This window comes from Heterodontus francisci, chromosome 13, assembly GCF_036365525.1.
Source record: "Heterodontus francisci isolate sHetFra1 chromosome 13, sHetFra1.hap1, whole genome shotgun sequence".
Taxonomy (NCBI): domain Eukaryota; kingdom Metazoa; phylum Chordata; class Chondrichthyes; order Heterodontiformes; family Heterodontidae; genus Heterodontus; species Heterodontus francisci.
In genome coordinates, this window is record NC_090383.1 from 87,696,388 (window position 1) to 87,723,049 (window position 26,662).

General features: G+C 40.6%; 1 protein-coding gene across 6 annotated transcripts in view; it reads left to right on the forward strand.

Moving 5' to 3' along the window:
• LOC137376482 (echinoderm microtubule-associated protein-like 4) overlaps positions 1-26,662 on the forward strand; it is a 465,004-nt gene that overhangs the window by 270,409 nt on the left and 167,933 nt on the right. For 4 of the 6 annotated variants that reach the window (XM_068045141.1, XM_068045140.1, XM_068045139.1 and 1 more), the window contains 5 exons: positions 851-874; positions 2,669-2,830; positions 8,800-8,928; positions 12,006-12,031; positions 14,418-14,450. In XM_068045141.1, coding sequence (XP_067901242.1) covers positions 851-874; positions 2,669-2,830; positions 8,800-8,928; positions 12,006-12,031; positions 14,418-14,450 — 374 coding nt within the window. The remainder of the gene's footprint in view (positions 1-850; positions 875-2,668; positions 2,831-8,799; positions 8,929-12,005; positions 12,032-14,417; positions 14,451-26,662) is intronic. The other 2 variants (XM_068045138.1, XM_068045142.1) reach the window with 2 other exon arrangements.

Sequence of the window (26,662 nt, forward strand, 5' to 3'; positions counted from 1 at the left end):
TGTACATAAACCAGTTGAGCTTTGTCCTTATGGTCTATATGATGTCAATAAATTCTATTAACTGCCTCCTATGTACTCAATATCCTACATGCCTGTATTCAAGACAAAATTGCCCTCTAACATTAGCCTGATAAAAATAAAATGATCCTGAAGTAATCTTGTTCTGATGTTGAATTCAGTGAAATGCCTTTTCCAGCTGTTAACGATAAGAACCACACTGGAGTGTTTATTGTAAAGTTCCTAATAGGTTATTTATCCTGTTGAGGTTTTCAGTATTTGGTGGTTTATTTAACTTCAACGAAGAGAAACCAAAACAAATACTATTAATTGTCTGGAGACTCTTGGGAAATTAGTGTTTGCTTTCTGAAGAAGTATACTGAAAATTGGACTAATTTATAACTTTGACACATGGATGAGTTGGTAGATGAAAAAAAATCTAAAAATGAAGTCCAATTCTTTTGATTGACACTCTTAAACTCCCTTTAATCCATTTACTAAAGTTTTGATTTTGTTTGCCTGAAACAAAGCAAGTGGGTTAGATATTTAAATACTGGAATTTGGAAGACTTATCATTTAAGAAAAAATAGTGTCCTTTCTATTTAGAGTGGTTTTACAGTTTAACAAATCATGATTGTACATTGTGATTTTTGCATAAATTCTGCTTTTGAGGGAAGGTTCCATATGGTTTGATATCTCAAGCACAGAATACCCATTCGAACTTGTAGAATGCCAAACTCTAGTAGTTTATTTCCGGAATGTTTATTTCTTAAATTTCTAATTGCATTGCATTCTAAAAGAGAATTAAACATATATGCACAACCACAAAATGACTTTTTCCTTTAATTCACAGTTATGGTCTGAAAGAGCAAAAAAAGTAAGTTGTGTTTTATGTCTTTTAATTTGGGGAAATTAGCTTGCATATTTATATAATGTTAAAATTGTACAGGAGCTAAAAGGTAGAAATTGATTAGGTAGAAATAAAAAATAATTGAATTGAATTATGTGTCTGTGTGGTGATGGAGTTACTTAACTTTATTTTAAATTCCTTAATTTCAGAAAAATATACTTAGCTCTTTGAGTCTTGAATATAAGCTGTAGTTTCAATTTACTACCATTTTAGGTAAAAAAAAAACTGGAATAATTTCCTATAATTTTATAACTATTACCTAGAACTTAAGTAATGTGAAAACTGATAAATTACACTGAGTAAATTGAACTATTGTAATCTGGCTAGGTTGAAAAGCAACATTCCGCTGCCAACAGGTTAAAAATTACCAGTGTAACTGGTTTTATAAACTGCAAATACATTGCCACATGTCAGTGCATGTTAATGATTACTTTTAGAATTGGCAATGACTTCAGATGTAACCAAACTGAAAGCTAGAATCTTTGTTCAGTAATTTATTTTTCCCTTCATAGAATCTCTCCATACTGTGTATCTTGACTGGAGGTCTGCTCCCAGATCTCCACTACTGCTGCTCTATTGTCAGCGGTTAGGACATGCAGAAGTGCTGCAGAGTGACTAGCCCTCTGATTTTTCATCTCCCCGATGACAAAAGTCCAACTTATACTCAGGATCTCAACATGGGTGGGATCAGAAACTCACTTGCAGCCCAAATTTTTCAACCAAGAATTGTTAAAGAGCTGGTTCTGTATTATAAATGTTTTATCAATCTTTCAATTATAAAACAAATTTGTTCATGCTATACCTGAAATGCAAGACATTAAAAATAATTACAGATTTCACCCAAAGTTAAAGGTTACATTTAGAAAGAAACTATTGTCCTTAAAATTAGTTTTATTGATAAACCAATGTGAAAAAGTATATTTTCTGTAGTCAAAATGCAGCAATAGGTCGGTCTGGCATTTTTATTGTGGGTGTCTAATCAACTTGGACCTTGATGCACTCTACATTGCTTACTACAATTGGTTTATTTTTTTACTTTCTTGGATTCTGATGAGATTTCTTTCATTTTAGATTTACAAAGTTTAAAACTCTTGCTTTGAAGCTCCTGTTCTGGCATTCTTTTACTACTTTTGGTCCAGAATGTACCTCCCTTGAGTGTAATTTAGACTCCCCGTTGCCTCCCTCTTCCTCCAGTATTCCCAGCCCACTGGCCAGTATTTTGGACAGAAATGGTGGCCAAAAAGCAGCTGAAGCTTTGAAGTTTTTTTAAAAATCCCAGCTTTGTTGGAACTCCCACATCCTTCCCTTGGCATTTTATTAACAGCAGTTTCTCAGCAGGAAGCTGAAGATTTGAATTTCATGCAATGTTAGCTGGAAAATGAAAAAACAAGTTTATGTTAGGAATATTGAACATATTCTCTTAAATATATAATTAATAGCATTTAATGACACCTAACTGCTTGTGTAGTGGTGTGTAATCAAGCGAAACACTGCAATCCACTTTATAAATATCTTCTGCACTTAAGTTTACAAATCTGAGAGTGTAACAATTCTTGCTTACTGCTTTGTTTTTGACAAAACATCCTGCATCAGAAAAAAAGTACTTTTTAAACTTAAAATGAAATATTAGTCTGACCTGCCAGCATCCTGCAATAGTTTAACTGCTAATACATGTTTACATAATTTTGCTTTTAGTGCATTTGTGCTGACCAATCAATATGATTTTTTCCCGTACTTTTGTCATCTGATGCATTTTTCCAGCAATCCGGAGAAAAATGAAAAACCCCAGGAAAAAGAGACAGATGGCGAGACTCAGTCTAATCATCAAAATCAAGCACAAACTTCTCAATCCTCACAATCTCCCCAATCGCAAAGACACACTCAAGAGAACAAGAACCCTGCTTCAGCCAAAAGGTTTCCAGGGTACAGTAATACAAAGTGCAATAGGGTTGTAACGATATTAGACTTATTAACATAATTAGGAGAAAAAAATTATACAAAATATAAAATTAATTTTGTCGAAGGAAATTTCTTTTTTTTATGTTTAAGAAAGAACTAAACTAAGTGATGAAGTTGCAGTATTCATTCTCTTGCTTTACTGTTCTCTCTTTACTGTAACTGTTCCTCAGCTATTTTATTGCAGTTAGAACTCAGTCAGATCACCTGAGTCTTAATAATTCATTTTCTTTCTACTAAGCATTCTTCTTCTTTGGCCTCCTTGTCTCGAGAGATAATGGGTAAGCGCCTAGAGGTGGTCAGTGGTTTGTGAAGCAGCGCCTGGAGTGGCTATAAAGGCCAATTCTAGAGTGATAGTCAGATCACCTGGGTCTTAATAATTCATTTTCTTTCTACTATGCATTATGGGTAATGTAATTGAAAGTGCTAGTCTCACTGATTCTAAACTGGGAGTATAAATCCAGATTCAGGAACCCACCTGAATCTGGAGAAAAATGGAGCGAGACTCCATTGTGAGGAGTTATCACACACCACTTCCAATTGACACCTTGTGGAGTGTAAATCCAGTGAACTGTTAAAAGTGGGGTAAAAAGGTTAGATTCCCTAGGCACTTGTAAGCCTATGTAACTTCAGTTGAAATGTTTGGAGAGCATGGATTTCACCTCTTCCTCATTTTCTAAACATTCAAATTCTTAATTGTCAGGAGAAAGCTCTGCTAATGCCTGTATCCAGGCATGTGCACAGATCTGTCTCAGGCAAGATTGATACAGTACCATCCAGATAGGAGCCAGGCATATGAGTGCACTTCTATCTGGCTGGAGCCTTAACTGCAGCTATTGGTCCCAAACCAGTATCTAAGATGACAATGCACCCTAAGTGAGCACAGAATGCTGTGATGAGGAATAAGGCATGCCTGAAAATTACACATACCATAATTAAATGAAAACTAAAATAAGGGAGACTTGATCATGGCTTAGTTCCTTCTTTCATTTAAATTTAAAAATAATCTTCTGGTATCTTAACATTTCACATGATGGATCAAAATGCCTCAATCTTTAAAAGAGTTGCGGGATCATCTGTGTATTTTTGCATGACAGTGATTACTTTCTCATTGAATCTTATAGTTTGGGTTGATAAATTTGAGCACCTAAGGTATTTGGAGAACTGAACCATTTGAAATAATACTATGTAGGTTGGAATTCAGTTTGAGATGAGAGCTTTGAGAGATTAGAATTCTAATGTACTGTATCAGACAGTGATAAGAAATGGGGTCATGCCTAGAGTTCTCTGCATGATAAGTTTCTGAATTCAGCTTTACCATCCATCATGGACTGCATTAGGTGGAGTCTCTTAACACGCAGGAACGGAAAGTCGGGAGGGGAGTCACTTGCATCATTCAGGCTCTTCTTTACAGCTGGCTATGGAGCAGAACACAAGAATTAGGAGCAGGAGTAGACCATATGGCCCATCAAGCCTGCTGCGCCATTCAAAATGATCATGGCTGATCTTAGGATTCAACTCCACTTTCCCGCCCGCTCGTCATATCCTTTGATTCCCTGAGAGACCAAAAATCTGTCTATCCCAGCCTTAAATAATAGAGCATCCACAACTCTCTGGGGTAGATAATTCCTAAGATTCACAATCCTTTGAGTGAAGTAATTTCTCCTCATCTCAGTCCTAAATGAACGGCCCCTTATTGTGTTTTAGATTCCCTGACCAGCGGAAATAATCTCTGTCTACCCTATACAGCCCCTTCAGAATCTTATGTTTCTTCTAAACTCCAGAGTATACAGGCCCTCTCATCATAGGACAACCCCCTTATCCCAGGGATCAATCTTGTGAACTTTCGCGCTACCACTTCCATGGCAAGTATATCCTTTCTTAAATGTGGAGACCAGAATTGCACACAGTACTCCAGATGTGGTCTCACCAAAACCCTGTACAATTGTAGTAATACTTCCTTATTTCTGTACTCCAATCCCCTTGTGATAAAGGCCAACATGCCATTTGCCTTTCTAATTGCTTGTTATACCTGCATGTTAACTTTCTGCGTTCCTTGTACAAGCACACCCAAGTCTCTTTGAACATCGACACTTACAAGTTGCACACCTTTTAAAAAATATTCTGCTTTTCTATTACGACCAAAGTGATTTAACTTCACACTTCCCTACATTGAGCTCCATCTGCTATCTTGTTGCACACTCACTTAGCCTGTCTATGTCTCTTTGCAGCCTCTCTCTGTCCTCTCCAGAGCTTACCTTTCCACCTACCTTTGTATCATCAGCAAACTTAGATGCATTACTCTCTGTATCTTCTTCATAGTCATTAATATAGATTGTAAATAGCTGAACCCCAGCACTGATCCTTACGGCACTCCATTATTCACTGCCCACTTGTTCTTCCTGTCTGTTAACCAATCATCTATCCATGCTAATATATTACCCCCAACTCCATGAGCCCTTATCTTGCCTGTTAACCTTTTGTGTGGCACCTTATCAAATGCCTTTTCGAAATCCAGGTATACCACATCTACTAGTTCCCCTTTATCTACCCGACTAGTTACATTCTCAAAAACTCTAATAAATTTGTCAAACAAGATTTCCCTTTAGAAAAAAAACATGTCTTGTTCTAATCATATTGTGCTTTTCTAAGTGCATTTTTAAGGCTACCTTAATAATAGATTCCAGCATTTTCCCAACGACTGATGTTAGGCTAACTGGCCTGTAGTTCCGTTTTCTCTCTACCTCCTTTCTTGAAAAACAGTGCAACATTTGCCAGCTTCCAATCGGATGGGACTGTTCCCAAATCCCGAAGCTTTGTCAAAGCTCCAGTAGTATATTGTGTCTTTGTTTTATCAATTAGGGGCTAGCAAGTTGCAGGGAGACTATAGAGACAAAATTAATCAGGATGATGGCTACAGAAATGCTTACCATTTTTTATATTTTTCAGGTGAATTCACTAATAAAATGCATACATTTAGATTCATGATCACAGTGTACTTAAGTTTTTAAAACACAAAGATTCACATTACTACACACAATGTGGGCCTTTAATATAGGGGAGAGGAAAACCCACCACTAATTTCATCTGCCAACTTTCTGTAAAGCTGAGGAAGTCCAACTGGGTTGTCCTGTTTTCCTGGTTGACCACAAATATAGGGTGGTAGGAAGTCTTGCAGTACTGTAAGAACTGAAAATCTTTTAATAGTGTTTAGACATAGTGCTCTCATCTTTATATGAATTTCGCGCTATACCTATATCCTGTTTGACAAAGTTGATTTAGAATTAGCAGCCTTTTGTTGCTGAATGATCATGTAATAAAGCATATTTATTGTGCCTGATTATCGTTACAACCCTACGTTCTTAAATTCTTTACTGTACCAAACTACTAAGAACTGACTTTAGTCCAGTGGTCTGGATCATCTCCTAACAATATTGTTTTAGCAAACATTATTTGGTAGGAAAAATGTGCCCTCTGTAACCTTGGATTGCAGATTCTATTTGGTTGAAAAGAGAAATCAAAATCTGTAATGGTTAAAAATAAATTAATCCCCATTATTTGCAAACTAGGTCAATTTAGCAAATAAGATATGGATCTGTTTTTAAAGTTGACAACTTTTGTATAAAATAAATTTTTTAAATGGTGAAGGCTTTTGGTCTAGAAATGAGGTTCATCGGACGAATGTTTAATGCACTTCTAATATATTTATCCTCTATATAACAGAAATAAATAGGCTAACTTTCCATTAGTATAGCAGCAAGAGGGATTTTACACTGCTTTTATTGTTTACTCATTGATACTTTGCAGCATAATTTCCAGACTTTTTATATTGAATCATGCTTTTCAGTATCTCCGATGTTTTCAGCAACGCTAGTTTATGCATTGTACTGAGGGTTAGCAGCTGTAAAAGTGAAATTAACTGTCATCCCGAGTTAGATTAGTTGTCATACCCAGTCTATAAATATCTGCTCATGCCTCCCCTTTATTCCTTCTAACCAAAGGCTCTGCCAAAACTGTTGAAAATTCTTAAACTAAAGGACCCAAAAATTGTCCATTTAGGCTAGCATTTAAATTTGAGTCTCATAGTTAAGACTTTGACATTGTAATTACTAGATCTCTCTCAATATTTATTATGATATGCGATTAGTAATGCTAATTTAGTATATATTGAGGTTAAAATCTTATCTTTAGAAATTAATCTATTATGGTTGTATAATTGTTAAGAGTTGATCTAAACTATTGGCAGTTTTTAAGTTCTTGTTGGACATTAACATACTACTCAGGGCCTTGTTTGCATACAGTGTGCATGAAACCCTGAATTTACTTTTGCTGGCCTTTTGCTCTAAAACAGACAGTGCATGTTGCTATATTTTTCAAATTGGTAGTTTGTTGCTCTGTTTGTTTGCCATGACTTTCAGATATGTCCTTATAAATTTTGGACCACAGTCCAAGTTATGCATTCCGTGCACCTTTTATATTTTGACTTGTTTAACTTTGCATGACCCTACCTTATTACAGTATCTTTGTAACTTTAACAGAAACTACATGGGGAGCGGCTGAAGCTTCCTTTTCACTACTTAAATGTTCAGTTATCTTCATAACAATGCTGTTGAAATGGTTGAGTGCAAGGTAAAGTCACAGCAGGAAGTGCAACCAATCTAAATTAAGTCCATTCAACAAGTTATACCTTTTATTCATACAAAGATAATGCCAACTTTTATTGTGAAAGAAGAGCGAAATCAAAATCCAGTATGAAAAACAGATCGAGCTTATTGTGCAAGAGAAGTGAAACTGATATCAAGGGGGAAAATCTTAATTCTAATGGCTCTCCTTCCTTAAAGATTATTTATTGATATGTGGACTTCATTATCTACGGACCTATGACCAGTGTTTTTCTCTTTAAATGAAGAACTGATGTAGTTGAGTATTATGTAAAAAAGCAAATCAAATTACAGTATGCAGCTTTAATTCTAAACAGATGTGTTTTAAGTATTTTGCAACATTTCCATGCATATTCATTAGTTTATTTGATGCAACTAGTGATACAGGTAATGTGGAACTTTTACAAGTTGCTTTAAGACTGCAAATTATAAGGGGGATTCAGACAACCAGGAATGGCTTCAACAGCCATATTCAGGTATAAACCAAGTTCGGCAAAAATATAGTAGTTCAACATGATGATAATTAGAAGTTTACTATAGCAATCAAACCTTTTTCTAGATGCTCTCCAATGAAAAGTCAGAACAAGCAAGTTTATTTAAAAACTCTTAAGGTGATGATCTCAACTGAAGCATATACTGTCCTTTGTGTTAATATCAATTCATCAGATTTACAGTTTAACTGAAACAGCTTTAGCAGCTTGCTTATAAATCCAATCAGAATTTTCCTTCATAATTCCCCTCTATTTAAAATCTTTCCAGATTTCCCCATTCCTTATTATGTGTGATAAATAAACTAATGCTAAATATTAGTGATAGAAGTTGAATGGCATTAGCTTTCCACTGTAGTGTTCTGAAGTGTTGCCTGTAAAGAGGTTATATAAAATACCACAGACAGTGGACAAACAGAACCTTACCACACTCAAATTGAAGGCTCTAAATCTTGTGTAAATTATTTCTGTCACTTAAAATTATAGTCTATGCCACTTGAAACAGTACATCTAGGTTTCAGTCAAATTTATGAGCTGAATAAAAATGACAATTTGCTTCATCCTTTCTTGGTTAATACTTGCTGCAGCATTACTGTTGTGACTTGCATTGCTTTTTTTGCACTTAACTCGAAATGAGATGCTAGATTAATCCAACTTTTCCCTTTGTCTAGCTTTGAAGATTTGCTTCCACTGCTTCCCCACTGGTGCTTGGTATTTCACTTACTTATTTGAAGGATAATGTAATCTTTCTTCACACATTCTGATCATCTTACTTTGCTTTTCACAGTGTAAAACGGAGTTCAACAATTGAAAGGTCACAGAGCAGCAGCTGGGAAGGTTCTGATGAGAATCGTAATAAAATGTTGAAAGCACATTCAACGTCTAAGTTATTATCAAAACACAAAAGTACAGATAAGTAAGCACTAAATTTTGTGTAAGACTGAATTTTTGGCTTTTACATAATTAATAATTCTTGGCAATGTAAAATCTGTATTTCAGAAGGTCTTGGAGTATGGTGGGGTGAGAGGCCAGATGTGTCGGAAACTCAAATGTAAGAGTGATGGATGAAAAAGCCATTCAGTCAGTCATCCAGGACCTGTTTAAAGACAAATCTAATTACTTAAAAAAAAAATCATTTTTTTACTACTATACCTATGTGCTATTAGGAATTGATCCAAATCCTTCTTGAAAGTATCACTGATGTTAGGAATTATTGAACTTAATTGGCTTAATTGGGTGGATGGGTGGGCCTCCGTAGGTAATGGTGAAACCCAGATGTTTAGTATGATTGTGGCTTCTCCAAAGGGAACTGCATTGTCTGGTTCACCTTGTATTTGCATTTGCTACAAAAAAAATTACCAAAAAAAGTTTAGTTTTTATAATGAAACCTTTTGCCTTTTATTATGCAAAATAAGTTCAACCACGATAGAGGGGAGATTTTTTTTTAATTTATTTTATTTAGAGATACAGCATTGAAACAGGCCCTTCGGCCCACCGAGTCTGTGCCGACCAACAACCACCCATTTATACTAACCCTACAGTAATCCCATATTCCCTATTTGATAGAGGTGTACAAGATTATGACAGGTTCAGATAAGGCAAAGAAAAACTGTCCCAGTAGCTGATTGTACAAGGACTAGGGGACACAGATTGAAGGCTTTGGGCAAGAGATGCGGGGGGGATGTGAGGAAGAACCTTTTACATAGTGAGTGCTAATGATCTGGAACTCGCTGCCTTCCAGTTGGAAGCAGAGGCAATCAATGACTTCAAAAGGAAATTGAATGGGCAAGTGAGGGAAATAAGCTTGCAGGGCTACAGAGATAAAGGGGGCGGGGGGTAATGGGTCTGACTGGATTGATGTACAGAGAGCAAGCATTGACTCTGGGCCAAATGGCTGCCTCCTGTGCCATAATGACTCTATGACCAAATGAAAATGGAAAACTCCTTGCGCAGAATATGTTTTCATTCGCAACCGTCATCCATTTTCTTGTGGTGAGAGCAATGTAATTGTTCTTAAAAGCTTGGTGTGGTTCATATCTGTAGCAAGCCTCCAACTAGCTAAATTAAAAAAAAAATCAGCTGTCAATATTAATCAACAATAGTTTAATGCATAAAGTGTTTTAACAGCCATGATTGTTATTAAATTTAATGCAGAGCAATTATATCTTTAGTGCATGTTTTATCTTCCATGTGTAGAATATCTAAAACAAAATCTCTTTCTAAAACTGTGCAGATAATCATTTGCTAAAGTAGTTGCCAAGTCACTGGTAAACACATTTATATCCTTGGCATTGATTTCAGATTTGGGGAATCTTTCTTGTACTGTCCTTTATCTTCAGTCTGTTTTGTCATTATCATGCTTGGACATGTATCACCACAATAATCTAGTTGCATTTACCATTCTGAATCGGTCTGCCAATAATAATGCCGTATCATGAAGGTAACCATTACATAAAGCTGAACTGGAACTCTCGACATTAAGAAGATTGTTCTTTCACTGTCCACAACAGATACATCAGGAAAGATCAACTCTTGTCAATATCCATGTATTTCAGCCAGTCTGAAGTTTTATACATTTCCTTGTACACTGTAGTCTCATTGACGTGGTGCTTCCTGCAAGTCATTTGTATAGCTTATATCTCTCTTGAGCCATGATGTTAGGTGTACAGCTTTTCCATAATTATTTGCTGATTAAAAAGAATTTAGGTGGCTGATTTATGTGTGTTCTTGATCATCATTTGATTAGTAGCCTGATGCTGGATCTATAATATTTGTACTGATTTTATAGTGATGCATGCAGGCAATCAACATTTTTACTTACACTTTTACCAGTAGTTGCAGGAAGACATCAAGATCATGGCTCAATATTAATTTTTTTTGTTCTCTTGTTTTTGTATTAATATTGGATTCCTGTTATATAATAGCAATTGTTGATCAAGGTTGGGTTCTGAGTCTAGGCCTCTAAGCATTCCTTTTCCCTTTGGTTACTTCTATGTGCACTTGAATACATTTACTGAGAGGGTGTTGCTGATGCCATTGTATCATTGTATTGTAATGCATTCATTTGCATTTATGTTGCAATCTATTTAGATCATTCCATAAATTGACAGTTTCGCTCAAACGCCATAATGACTGATGAGGGAAACTAGTGATACTTTTTTGAAGTTGAAGCACATCTTTGGAAGGACAGTATGGAACTCTTTTCTGCATCAGGTTGTGCAGTACCTGTATCAAGAGTTCTTGGTGCTAACATTGAATATCAAAAGTGAAAAATTTTTTTTGAATTTCTCAGCACTCAGTGTTCATTTCACCTCGATGAGAACAAGATCCTCTAATTCCTCTCACCCCCATGTACATGTAGATGTATGCTTGATGCCGTATGCATAGTATATTGCCCCATATAAACAGACTGCCATCCTGAATATATTGTTGGGGGATAACAATGCATTTTACATTCAGTTTCTGTAAGATTGTTTCAGTTTTAATTCCCAGAACTTTGCAACTTTGGAGCTCGCGATATAATATGGGCAGAATTAAATGTACAAGGAAGAATGAGGGAGGCCCTCTGGCCTGCCTTGATTTCCCTTCTATAAAAATCTACAATACCCTATCACGTGATCTAACTATCTCTGAAATGATTGTAGAGCATTTGCCTCCACTACCCTACCCAGAAGACTATTCCATATATTGGTAACTGTTTGCAAGGAAGTATTGCCACCTTACTTTCATCAGTTTATCTTGCAGTTATGGTTTAACTGGAAGTAGTGTTCCAGATTAACCTTTTCTATTTTACATCTCCATAAGGTCTCCACTCATTTAATTCTTCCAAGGCTGAGTTTTTCTAACCCTTCCTAATATATATGGAAATATATATGATTATGCTTAATAGAAAATATTTAGTCTTTATTTTTGAATTTTTGTTTGAAAATTTGATTCGTCTAATAGCTGGTTTGTTGAATTTTACTTATTAAATACTTTATTTTTTTTTGCCAGATCTAAGGAACTAGCTATCAGTCAAGGTAAAAAAAAAATTCTTTTAAACTTATCTAATGCTTGCAACTTTGAGTGCTGTGTTCAGTTTTCTTGATTTTTAAATGGAAAAATAATTACTTTTCTTGGGTAATTCCCACCAGATTTTACTCATTTGAACCCATATTTTAAAAAAAATTGAAAATAAATTTGTAAATAAGTTCATAGAGTTTTAATACAGTATTATGCTAAAATGTGAGTGAAAACACAAGGACCCGACTGTTGAAAAGAGTGCACAAAGTAGAGATGAATATTTTAGATTTAATGCATTCCTGTTTATTTTGAATTCATTGCTATTCAAATTTCAATGTTTCAAATAACTTTGTAACCTTGATTATATTTATAAAATAGTTGCTTCAGTGGGTTTTGTCCTGTACTATTCAATAAAATGACCTATCTATTCAGTAAGTATGTATATTACTCATTCTGGAATATTGCAGTGAGCTTAAAGGTAAAGTGTATTCTGCAGGATGAGGTTGATGAAGCCAGGTAATTGTTTTTTTTCTGTTTTTAAAGTCCGTGTGGCAAAAGTATTTGATAAATCAGGAAGTATTTAATACTAATAAATGCCATGGGTCAGGCGGTATGTATCTTGAAATGTTGAAGGAAATTTATGGGGTTGTGATGATTGGCAGGGTCGAATCAGCGAGCACTGATGATGTTGCTTTGTACTGGCTACAAAGTATTTAAAAAGGGCAACAAAAATAACTCAATAACTACAGGGCCATTCGCTAAAGGAGAAAGGAAAAGGTAGTAGCTGTATAAAAAGAAGCCAGTAAGTGTTTAGAACCTTCAGGATATCTTTGATGATAGAGTGGATAGTGACATTATCCAAGGTATAGTTTTCACTTATATGAAGTTTAGTTTAGAGATACAGCACTGAAACAGGCCCTTCGGCCCACCGAGTCTGTGCCGACCATCAACCACCCATTTATACTAGTCCTACACTAATCCCATATTTCTACCACATCCCCACATGTCCCTATATTTCCCTACCACCTACCTATACTAGGAGCAATTTATAATGGCCAATTTACCTACCAACCTGCAAGTCTTTTTGTTTTTGGGAGGAAACCGGAGCACCCGGAGAAAACCCATGCAGACACAGGGAGAACTTGCAAACTCCACACAGGCAGCACCCAGAATTGAACCCGGGTCGCTGGAGCTGTGCGGTGCTAACCACTGCGCCACTGTGCCGCCCAAAACCTTTGGGGAAATTCTGCATGAAAGACTGCTGCTTAAACTTAAAAGTTATTGGAATCCAGCGTAGAAAACGGGATTGGTTATAAAATAGGAAATAAAATACTCGTGAGATGTAGAACATCAGACTGCAGAGCTACTGAGTGGAGTCCCAAAGGGATAAGTGCTTGGACTCCTTTTGTTTCTAATTGACATGAAAATCTAACCAGTTTACACTAAATGGGGAAAATAGCAACCGCGTTACTGAAGAATTTAGATTGATGTGCAATTAGATAAATAGTAATTTAGATTTATCACTGATAGATGCAATGTACTGCACATAGGTTGAAAAACATAAGTATGCAATTATTCAAATTGAATTAGTACAGGTGTATTTAGGAACTGATCTGGGCAGCAATAATTGTCACTTTCTACATCCAGAAATTGAGCTGAAATATATATATTTTTAAAAAAGCTAATGGAATGGTCGCAGATACAACCAGAACAGTAAAAGTCTGCAGAAATTAAGCTGAGCTTTATAATCTACTGATTGAATCTCAAATACTAAATTTTTGGTTTTGCTTGCTACACTGCAAAAAGATATGTTCATTGCTCTTTTCTGTACCATTACCCACCAGAATAATTTCAAATCTAAAACTGATATCAGAAAAGTATTAGCTTTACATTCTACAACGAAGAAGGCTAAGATAGAACCTTATGAAATATATAGTCATAGAGTTATACAGCACAGAAACAGGCCCTTCGGCCCTTATAAAGTATTGTATTGATAAGTTAAATAAATTCAGGATTTTATTTCAGAGCCAAGTTAGGATCCAGTGATATAAATTGATATGATTGCAAAATTAATTCAGAAGATATCAGAAGAACATCTTTACTCAAGTGATAAAGTTTGGAAAAGAATATACCATTTGGGTTTAGTAAAGTCAAACACATTGGGTAGTTCCACATGCAGTTGAACACTGATGGGAGAATACTAGAAGATGAGCTTCATGGTATAAATACGCTTTCCTGATCTCTCCTCTTATGTTCTATTCATTTATTAGTTAATATGTTTTCTATCCTTTCACTCATCATTTTAATTTTTAATTTAATTTGATTTCTCAGTTTGATGTTAGGTAGTGATTTTGCTTACATTATGATTTGTTTTAAGTTGTTTTATCTCTGTCTTATGGTCAGCCCAAAGTTCACGGCGTGGAGCATACAGCCAAGGTAAGTACCAGCCAAACATCATCCAATGAACTGCTTTCTGACTTTAGCTTATGCAGTCTATTTTTGTGTTCTGATTTGCTGGGACCACACAAGTCATTGTTTAATTCCTATGCAGTGAATGCTTTATAATCAGTTCACTGTTTTAATGGGATAATCATTTTCACATGTACATGTATGTACTTGTTTTAATTTTTAGTTTGTATGAATTATCATTAATAGTCCATATACCAAAGGGCATTATAATAATCCAGGAATCAATGCTTCAGAAGATAAACTAGTGATATTTCTGTTGCACAACAGATCATAAAATTGGTTCTTTTGCACCCCTGGAACTCTTAGTCCTGTGTGCTCTACTTAATAAGATTCTGTGAAGGTATTTTGTTTACTTTGAGATTTTATATTGGAGGTGACTTCTTGAATTTGTTCAGTGCTTCAGTGTTTGGTTCCATGTTGTCTAAATTTAGCTGAAGTCAGCGCCATTTAAATCTCAGACAGTGTTTCCAGCCACTTGAGATTTTTGACATTTTATTGAGTATTCTCTTTTGCTGAATAACGTCAATTAAAATGTAGGAAGTACCTTAAAACAACACACAGCATTAACTGTAAACTTCATCTCTTCAAATGAAACAAGTTCACCTCATTTTAAGAGGCAAAGAGCCATGATTCAGCTGCATGGATTTTTTTAAAGAGCTATACACCAATAATTGAAACAGTTTTTTCTACTTGTGCACCCATTAATCTGTAACTCTACAGACTGCTAGATGTAATGTGAAAGTGTGGTAATAAGTAGCATACTTGCCCACTTACTGCATTAACTTACTTGATTCTAGTTGACCTATAATAACAGAAGTGACATAAGTAATAGATTAATCTATTATATTTGGAATGACTGTTGGGTTTCAGTAATCTGGAAAATTAAAAATAAGTGCAAAAATATTGACAGTTAACTTGACAGAAAAACTTCCAATTGCTTAACATTTCATGTTGAGTGCATTATTGTTGCTGGTCCTATACGATGTGTGATATTAGGAAATACCATAAATCTGAGTACTGGCTACAGTTTGTATTACAGCCATCTACAGAACTGGGATAAAAATTTGAGATGTTTGAAGGGGATCAGATACTTTTCTTCAAGAGTATTCTGGAAGGTGGTCAAAACATTCTTACTCTTGAGCTGCTTATCAGTTGTTATTTAAAGGTTGACCCAACTATGAGCATCTGTTCCATGGATTCTGGTTTGTGCACTTGATAAGGAATAGCTGTTTGGAGTTGATTTGCCTTTCAATGGGGCACCTCCTAACTTTAGTTACTTTAATCTTTTAGCCAAACTTTTGCAGCATGGTTCGTGTTTTTGTTTTGCTAGAACCAGCATATCTTCGCATAAAAAAATTGAAGAATTTTATGAAAATAGCACAAAGTAGTGTTCACTTCTCTTTTATTACTCTGTTTTCTTGTCTTGTACTTAAGAAAACAACTAGAGTGTCCCATTTTAAATAAGCTCAGTGTAAAGGGGAAAGGAAATTGTACACTGCAGTTATAATGCTTAAAGGTAAAGGCAAAGAAAATGGTGCTCATCACTTTAACCTTTCTTTACTCTCCATTTTACTTGAATTTCTTCCCCTTGCGAATCCCCCACCCTCAAGCCATATCACAGTTCCCAACTGAAAGGTAGGGAGCAGGCATAGTCTGAAGCAATGGTATATCGGAACAGGAATATGCCACTTAGCTCCTGAGCCTTTTCTGCCATTCAATGAGATCATGGCTGATCTGCGGCTTAACTCTATTTACCTACTTTTTTGTCCCATATTCCTTAATACCTTGGGTTAATAAAAATCTATTAACCTCTACCACTCTATGTATGTGAAGTGTTTCCTAATTTCAGTCCCGAAAGGTCTAGTTCTAATTTTTAGACTTTTAAAATTCTTTCATGAGATGTAAGTATCGCTGGCAAGACCAGCATTTGTCACTGGTCCCGACTTGCCCTTAAGAAGATGGTGGTAAGCTGTCGTCTTGAATTGCTGCAGTTCAAGTGGTGCAGGTTGCTGTTTGGAAGCGAGTTTTAGATTTTTGACCCAGTTACAGGGAAGGAATGGTGATATAGTTCCAAGTCAGAATGGTGTGTGGTTTGGTGGGGAACTTGCAGATGGTGGTGTTGCCATGCATCTGCTGCCTGTGTCCTTCTAGATCAGGGTTGTCAACCTTTTTGCAGGGGGGGGGGTGGGGGCCACATTACAATTTTTGTCCTACATGGGGGCCGGTGAGACAATTTTGGAAAGATAAAGGCATTAAAAAGTTACCTTAGTATTAATCAAAATGAGAACATGTGCATTTTTGTGAAAAAGCTTTAAATGAGAAGATTAATTTATTGACTTACTTACTCATCACTATGTCGGACACTGATTTAGCACAATAACCTGGCATTTTTTTGCTTTCACAAGTAGTCAATGTCTGCCTGCACACTTGTAGTGATGCGGAGGATTCCGGATAGATATTCATCTGTCAGGAGCGATCTTGATCTCTCTCTCCCCCTCCTTGTGTTCCCCCCTGTCTGTGTTGTTCCCCTCCTCTCTGTGTCCCCCCCCCCCCCCCGCCTCTGACCTCTCTCGCTATCTGTCTCTCTCTAAAGGCCTGCTACCCAAGCAGGACCCGACGACGTGTCTGGTTCGGGTCGGGTCGGGCCACTTTTCAGGGTCCAGCCGGGTCCAGGTCAGACACGCACAGCGAGAATTGCAGATAAGTGTTAAAAGTTAAAAACTTAAATGAGCTGCATCTGGGGCGTCGAGCAGGGAAACTCTGAGTCTGAGCAGTGAGCGTCTCTATGACGCTCATGCTGCAGCTTCCTGAACTTTGGGAGTCGGTAGGTAAGTAAAGGGAACATTGCGGTGGTTGGGCTCAGGTTGGGGTGTGTCTGGTCGGGCTCGGCTCGGGCGAAAATGGGGGAACTCTGACCGGTTTGGGTTCGGGTCTGATGTACCATCGGGTTCGGGTCAGGTTTTGTTTTTGCGACTGGAGCAGGCCTTTCTCTCTCTCTCTCTCTCTCTCTCTCTCTCTCTCTCTCTCTCTCTCTCTCTCTCTCTCTCTCTCTCTCTCTTTCCATTCCTCTGTTCCCTCCCGCCCTCACTCTCCATTCCCGCCCGCCAGGACTCTCCGTTCCCCCCCGCCCTCGCTCTCCGCTCCCCCGTCCTCCCTCCCTCTCTCTCCGCTCCCCCGTCCTCCCTCCCTCTCTCTCCGCTCCCCCGTCCTCCCTCCCTCTCTCTCCGCTCCCCCGTCCTCCCTCCCTCTCTCTCCGCTCCCCCGTCCTCCTTCCCTCTCTCTCCGCTCCCCCGTCCTCCCTCCCTCTCTCTCCGCTCCCCCGTCCTCCCTCCCTCTCTCTCCGCTCCCCCGTCCTCCCTCCCTGTCTCTCCGCTCCCCCGTCCTCCCTCCCTGTCTCTCCGCTCCCCCGTCCTCCCTCCCTGTCTCTCCGCTCCCCCGTCCTCCCTCCCTCTCTCTCCGCTCCCCCGTCCTCCCTCCCTCTCTCTCCGCTCCCCCGTCCTCCCTCCCTCTCTCTCCGCTCCCCCCTCCCTCCCTCCCTCCCTCTCCGCTCCCCCGCCCTCCCCCCCTCCCCGCTCCCCCGCCCTCCCCCCCTCCCCGCTCCCCCGCCCTCCCTCCCTCCCTCTCTGCCCCCGCCCTCCCTCCCTCCCTCTCCGCCCCCGCCCTCCCTCCCTCCCTCTCCGCCCCCGCCCTCCCTCCCTCCCTCTCCGCCCCCGCCCTCCCTCCCTCCCTCCCTCTCCGCCCCCGCCCTCCCTCCCCCCCTCCCTCTCCGCCCCCCCTCCCTCTCCGCCCCCGCCCTCCCTCCCCCCCTCCCTCTCTCCCTCCCTCCCTCTTTCGCTCTCCTCCCCCTCCTCACTCCCTTCCTCTCTCCCTCTCTCGCTCTCTTCCCCCTTCTCCCTTCTTCTCCCTCCCTTCCTCTCCCGCTCCATCTCTCCCTCCCTGCTTCACTCTTTCTCTTTCTCTCTCTGTCTCTCATCTAGTCTGTCTGTCTCTCTTCTCGTCTATTCTTTAGATGTACATCACACCAGTACAGACTGTCTGCCCTCTGATTTATTTATTCGTTCATGGGTTGTAGGCATCACTGGCTAGGACAGCTTTTATTACCCATCCCTAATTGGTCTTGAGAAGGTGGTGGTGAGCTGCATTCTTGAACCACTGCAGTTCATTTGTGGTAGGCACACCCACAGTGCTGTTAGGAAGGGAGTTCCAGGATTTTGACCCAGCGACAGTGAAGGAACAGTGATATAGTTCCAAGTCAAAATGGTTTGTGGCTTGGAGGGGAATTTGCAGGTGGTGGTGGTGTTCGCATGCATCTGCAGCCCTTGTCCTTCTAGGTGGTAGTGGTCACAGGTTTGGAAGGTGTTGTCTAAGGAGCCTTGGTGCGTTGCTGCAGTGCATCTTGTCGATGGCACACCCTACTGCCACTGTGCGTCGGTGCTGGAGGGAGTGAATGTTTGTGGATGGTGAACAAATCAAGTGAGCTGCTTTGTCCTGGATGGTGTCGAGCTTCTTCAGTGTTGGAGCTGCACCCATCCAGGCAATTGGAGAGTATTCCATCACGTTCCTGACTTGTGCCTTGTAGATGGTGGACAGGCTTTGGGGAGTCAGGAGGTGAGTTACTTGCCACAGGATTCCTAGCCTCTGATCTGCTCTTGTAGCCACAGTATTTATATGGCTACTCCAGTTCAGTTTCTGGTCAATGGTAACCCCCAGGATGTGGATAGTGGGGGATTCAGCGATTGTAATGCCATTGTATGTCAAGGGGAGATGGTTAGATTCTCTGTTGTTGGAGATAGTCATTGCCTGGCACTTGTGTGGCGTGAATGTTACTTGCCACTTATCAGCCCAAGTCTGGATATTGTCCGGGTCTTGCTGCAATTCCAAACGGACTGCTTCAGTATCTGAGGAGTCGCGAATGATGCTGAATATCAGCGATCATCCCCACTTCTGATCTTATGATTGAAGGAAGTTCATTAATTAAGCAGCTGAAGGTGGTTGGGCCTAGGAAACTACCCTGAGGAACTCCTGCAGTGATGTCCTGGAGCTGAGATGATTGACCTCCAACAACCACAGCCATCTTCCTTGGCGCTAGGTATGACTCCAACCAGCAGAGGGTTTTCCCCCGATTCCCATTGACCTGGCATCCATCTATCTATCTATCTAACATCCGTCTATCCATCTATCTGTCTCGCATCCGTCCGTCCATCTATCTATCTGTCTAGCATCCGTCCATCTATCTATCTGTCTAGCATCGGTCCATCCATCTATCTGTCTAGCATCCGTCCGTCATCTATCTATCTGTCTAGCATCGGTCCATCCATCTATCTGTCTCGCATCCGTCCGTCCATCTATCTATCTGTCTGTCTCGCATCCGTCCATCTATCTGTCTCGCATCCGTCCATCTATCTGTCTCGCATCCGTCCATCTATCTGTCTCGCATCCGTCCATCTATCTGTCTCGCATCCGTCCATCTATCTGTCTCGCATCCGTCCATCTATCTGTCTCGCATCCGTCCATCTATCTGTCTCGCATCCGTCCATCTATCTGTCTCGCATCCGTCCATCTATCTGTCTCGCATCCGTCCATCTATCTGTCTCGCATCCGTCCATCTATCTGTCTCGCATCCGTCCATCCATCTGTCTCGCATCCGTCCATCTATCTGTCTCGCATCCGTCCATCCATCTGTCTCGCATCCGTCCATCCATCTGTCTCGCATCCGTCCATCCATCTGTCTCGCATCCGTCCATCCATCTATCTGTCTCGCATCCGTCCATCTATCTGTCTGTCTATCTAGCATCCGTCTATCTAGCTCACGTCCGTCTATCTATCTTTCCAAGTTTGAAAGATTTTAATGTAATATTTTTACTTTTTAGTTTTATCTTGCCTGGTCTGCTCTGCTGCCCCACTGGTGTTCCATCCGTCAACCACTGCCTTCCATGCTTCTCTACACCTTGTTGCTGCCACTCCACCCTACCCCGTTCCAGTTGGGTGTCCTGCTGCTCTCTGTGGTCCCTCCAGGCAACCTGCAGACCTCCCCCATCACTCTAGCCCCTACTGTGACACCTCTTCTCTTCAGTCATTTCCATAACTATATCTCTCTACCCCTTCTCCCACAGCTCTGCCTTCTCTGCTACCCTTTTTGCGGCGTAACTCCCCCACTCTTCTGCTGCTCCTTATCATCCTCCGATATCCATCGGCCATTCTGATTGACCGGTTCCAAGAAAATTGTCATTCAATTTTCTTCAGCCTCTTCCGGCCTTCCCCAGCTTCTCTTACTGGGTCTCCCTCAGCTATTGCTGTAGGATTTCACTGCTATACGTAAGGAAATATGGTGGTTTACCAATTTTAGGGTGAAGACTGCTTTTATCATCTCTTGCTGTAGGACTTCATCTTTATACAGAAGCAATAACAGACACACAAATGGAAATGTGGAGGGAAGCATAGATGGAAGATGATGATGGTACAGGAATAAAAGCACAGAAGTGGATAAGCAAGATAAAGGAGAAAAGATAGTGGAGATAAATTTATAGGGAGACTGCATCCAAAGAGAAAATAGCACGCGGGGTAAGCAATCAAGTGAAAGGAAAAGATGCATAGTTATATAGCACCTTTTAATGCAGCAAAACATCCCATGGTGCTTAACAAGAGTGTTGCAATCAAATTTTGACACTGAGCCACAGAAGGAGAGATCAGAACATATTGGCAAAAGTTTGGTTAAGAAGGTAGGTTTTAAGGAGCATCTTAAAGGTGGAAAGAAGGCAGAGAGGTATAGGGAGGAAATTTCAGAGCTCAGGGCCTAGGCAGCTGAAAGCACAGCCGCCAACAGGGAAGTGATTAAAAAGGGGATGTGCAAGATACCAGAATTGGAGGAATGCAGATATCTGGAAGGGCAGAGATTGGAAAGGTCGAGCCTGAGGAAGAATTTGAAAACAAGGATGAAAATTTTTAAATTGAGACGTTGCTATACTGGGAGCCAATGTAGGTCAGGAAGCAGATGGGTGATGCATCACTGAAACACAAGGGCCAATTTTAACCCCACAAAATAGGAAGGGAGTCGATGTGGCAATGTGTTCCTGCACCCCACCATGCTTATTTATCTGAATTCAGGCAGAGGAAGTTCATCCATCCCAGAGTAGCAAAGGCCTAATTTAAATAGCACTGCTATGTCCCATTATAGCTGTGGGCCTGTATGTTCTCTAGTTTTGCCAGCAAAAGCCAGCAACAATCCAGGCTTCACTTGCATGTTCCGACTCTGGCTCCCATTCAAAGCCAGCAGGAATAATGTCACTGCCAGTGGATAGGAGTCAAAACTGGTGGCAGGGGACCTATGCAAATGGCTAGGTAAGTAGGGGATGGGGAAACGGAAGCTGAGGGTAGGGGAGGCCTAAGATTTTAAGTGATCATTCAGAAAGGTAGTCTTCCTAGCCTTGGGCCTCCCCAACCCCAGGCTTCCCATCCCCCGTTGCCTTACATCATACTTACCTTGTCATTTCAATGGGTCGCCTTCCACTAACATTGACTCCCGCACACTGGCAGAGACATCATTCCTGCCCCCTTTGAGTGGCTGTCAGAGTCGGAACATGCAGATGAGACCTGGGAATTGATGTTTTCTAGACCACACACTTTGTGGGGCCAGATAATTTGCTGCTGCTTTGGCCCCCACATGCCTGATCACTGCTCAGAGTTAAAATCAGTCCTATAGATTCAGTGAAAACCAACAGGTTACAAGAAACTGAGACATTAAACGGACAAAACAAAATTGCAGCTATGCAGCACAGTCAGAGACTAGGGCTGTGATTTTACATATCTCCCGACGTCAGGCTCCATCGTGGGGAGGCCGGAAGATCTATCGGCAGCGGCACGCCATGGAGCCAGATGCTAGGAGGGCCAGGTCTGATCTTCCGGCAGTGGTAAGGCTCCGTGGCGGCCTCCCCTGCCACTTGGCGACGGGACCCAGATTAAAATATTCAAATTAGTAGAATGCATACATTTAAATAAAATTGACTTCAATCTTTCCATGGAGCTGCGATCTTCTATGCGGCAGCCAGCACTCATGCGCCTTCACTTTCCCATCTGGGGAAAGCAGGCACTGCAGTGGTGGAGAAGGGGGGAGCTTAAGATTTTTAGTGCGGGGGGGGGGGTGGCGCGGTGTGGCAGGGAAATGGGGTCAAATTTACATCATTAGTGTAGGGGATGGTGGGAAGGGGTGACCTGTACACTTTGTTCAGTTTGGTGGGGGAAAGGTCAAGTGTGGAAGGTAAGTGCTTTTGGGGGTGAGGGCAAATAATGAATTTTATTGTTATTAGATGGGAAAGGGGCGGCAGAGTTTTAATCAGTACAGTGGTGGCGGGGGGGCGATATAACTTTAAAAATGTTTTGAAAATGGCGCCAGCACCTAAGCACAGGCAGCTGACGTCATTTCCGGTGTCGGAGAGCCCACGCCCTCCACGTGATCGGGTGGGGGGACAGCCCGACCTGCATAATATTGTGGGCCACTGCAAGGAAGATGATGATATGTTGGCCGCTATTTTCTTCGCCCCCCCCCCCCCCCACTGCCACTGCCAGCCACCACTCCCAGCGGCGGGTGCATAAAATTTAGCCCGAGGAGATTGATGGGGATCATGGGGCAAACCAGACATCAGAGGCATCCAAATGAGCAAGAGAGAAATTAATGAGAGACCAGATGCACAAATGTCAAAGAGGGTGATAAATTGCACTGAAATCAGCAAGCAATCAAAGACAATGATTGCAAAGAAACCACAAAAGAAAAGAGTTCTGATGAAAGGTCACTGACCTGAAACATTAACTCTACTTCTCTCTCCACAGATGCTGCCAGACCTGCTGAGTATTTCCAGCACTTTCTGTTTTTATTACGGATTTCCAGCATCCGCTTTTATTTAACCACAAAAGAGTAAATGGGAGTTTTGTATCCAACAGATAGAGACAGATAATGCCAAAGCAAAGAAACGACTGTCTCTCACAGGTCAGGAACAAAGGACTCTGTGAGCAATACCATTGGAGAATTACTCAATTTATTGCTTAACTTGAACTTGTGCATCACCCATTCAAGTGCTGCCCAACATAATGCCTTTTACCTTTCATAATCCTCAGTTTGCATTTAATTTTAAAATATATTTTATTTAAAGATTGTAATTTTTAGACTATTAATATTTTTAACTAAAGCTATTTGTAATCTTTATTCAAGCAATATGGAGACATTTGCCCTTCATTCTGGCACATATTTTTCTGCTTCCTTTCTAACAGTGGTTCTGTAACATAAACAGGCTTCATTGTTCTGAATCTGCCGTGTTTATGCTGCAGGATAGATTTGGTGGCTATGAATCACTGCATATGTGTGACTTTAAAATGACTTCCATGTACAAATCTCTTTCATATGTAATTAGTGCAAATTTGCATTTTGACCTTGCCAGTCTAACTGGCTCTTTCTTTAATATTGGAGATGGTCCATACAAGCCAGCAGTGTTAAATGGCAGGCTACAAATTTGGTCTACCCACGATCAGACTGAAAATGACGGATCGTTAAGTTCTCGTGGTAATACCTTTTCATATTTACTGGTATCACTGAGATTGGAAAAATCTCCTCCCAAGGTAAGTTTTGGTGCTTCCGAAAGCAATGTCCCTTTGTTTGCAACGTTTTTGTGCCCTTGTCATCAGGGGGCAAGAACCCTGTGAGTATAGCAAATAAAGCCAATGAGCTGCGGGCACAGATAGACACATGTTGGCATGATATCATTGCTATAATGGAAACAGGGCTTAAAGAGGGACAAAATTGGCTGCTGAGCATCTCTGGATATAGAGTTTTCAGGCAGGATAAGAGGGGGATAAAAAAGGAGGGGATGTAGCATTATTGGTTAAAGAATCAATTACAGCTGTGAGGAGGGATGATCTGCTAATTGAATCATCAAATAAAGCCATAAGGGTTGAGCTCAGAAATTAAAAAAAGGGGCAACCACACTACTAGGAGAGTACTATAGACCCCCAAATAGTGAGAGGGAATAGAAAAACAAATATGGAGGCAAATTTCTGAGTGCAAAACAATAGGCAATAATAGTTGGGGATTTCAACAACCCTAATATCAACTGGTCCTCGAGGCGGCCAACATCCCCAGCTTATACACACTACTGAGTCAGCGACGCTTGAGATGGCTTGGCCATGTGAGCCACATAGAAGATGGCAGGATCCCCAAAGACACATTGTACAGCGAGCTCGCCACTGGTATCAGACCCACCGGCCGTCCATGTCTCCGCTTTAAAGACGTCTGCAAACACGACATGAAGTCCTGTGACATTGATCACAAGTCGTGGGAGTCAGTTGCCAGCGTTCGCCAGAGCTGGCGGGCAGCCATAAAGGCGGGGCTGAAGTGTGGCGAGTCGAAGAGACGTAGCAGTTGGCAGGAAAAAAGAGAGGCGCAAGGGGTGAGTCAACTGTGTAACAGCCCCGACAAACAAATTTTTCTGCAGCACCTGTGGAAGAGCCTGTCACTCTAGAATTGGCCTTTACAACCACTCCAGGCGCTGCTCCACACACCACTGACCACATCCAGGCGCTTACCCATTGTCTCTCGAGATAAGGAGGCCAAAGAAGAAAAAAAAATATCAACTGGAATACAAATAGTGTGAAGGGCACAGAGGGCACAAAATTCTTGAACTGCAATCAAGAGAACTTTTTTAGCCAGCATGTAACAAGCCCAAAGAGAGTGGGCGCAAGTCTAGATTTAGTCTTGGGAAATGAAGCTGGGCAAGTGGATGAAGTAGTAGTGGTTGACCATTTTGGAGATAGTGACCATAATACAGTTAGATTTAGCATTGTTATGGAAAAGGACAAAGATAGAACAGGAGTAAATTTCCAAATTGGGGGAAGGCAAATTTTATGAAGCTGAGAGGTGATCTGGCGAAAATGGACTGGATGCAGCTACTTGAAGGAAAATCAGTGGCAAACCAGTGGGAGGCATTCAAACGTGAGATTCTGTGGGCACAGTGTAGACATGTCCGCACAAGGAAAAAGGGTGGTACTGCCAAATTTGGAGGTTATTTCGAAGCATGTAAGGTAACCTAAAGCAGGAAAAGAAAGCTTATGATAGTCACAAAAAACTTAATACTTTAGAAAGCCTTGAGGATTATAGAAAGTGCAGAGGTGAAGAAAAAAAGAAAATTAGGAAAGCAAAGAGAGATCATGAAAAAATATTGGCAGGTAAAATGAAGGAAACCCCAAAGATGTTTTATCAGTTGCTTAAGAGCAAGTGGATAACTAAGGAAAGGTTGAGGCCTATCAGATGTACAAGGTAATTTATGCATGGATGCAGAATATTTGGGCAGGGAGGAAATAGCGAATGCTCTGAGGTTCATCTTCAAATCCTCACTTGATCCAGGCAAGGTACCAGAAGATTGGAGATCTGCGAACGTTGTACCATTGTTTAAAAAGGGTGTGAGGAATAGGCTAAATAATTATAGGCTAGTCAGTCTGACCTCAGTGGTGGGCAAATTGTTAGAATCAATTCTGAGAGATAGGATAAACTGTCACTTAGGCACAGATTAATCAGGGATAGTCAGCATGGATTTGTGAAGGGAAAGTCGTGTCTTACAAACTTAATAGAACTTTTTGAGGAAGTAACAAGGAGGATTGGTGAGGGTAGTGCAGTGGATGTTGTCTACGTGGACTTTAGTCCATGTTTTGGTTCAGTTGCATGGAAAAACAGGAAGGTAAAGGCGAAGGTAGGAGTGCAGGTTAGTGGTGAGGCTGATTGTTACCAAACTGCAAGAAGTACAGTGGTTAATCCAGAAGAGAGAAATAATTAACAGGTGAATAAAGCATCAGTGCTGAGGGACAGGTTAGGGGGTATAGCCCAAAAAAGAGTTCTATATACAAATGCACGGAGTGTAAGGAATAAACTAGATAAGTTGCAGGCGCAAATTCAAATGGAAGATTATGATGTGGTGGCCATTGCGGAGACGTGGCTGCTGGATGCTCGGGACTGGGAATTAAATATACCTGGTTACAAAGTTTACAGGAGGGACAGGGAAAATGGCAGAGGGGGTGGAGTAGCCTTACCGATTAGAAATAATATCACCTCATTGGTGAGGGACGACATAATGAGGGGAAAGCATCCAGTGTAGACCTTATGGGTGGAATTGAGGAGCAGAAAGGATCTAAAACTGTAATAG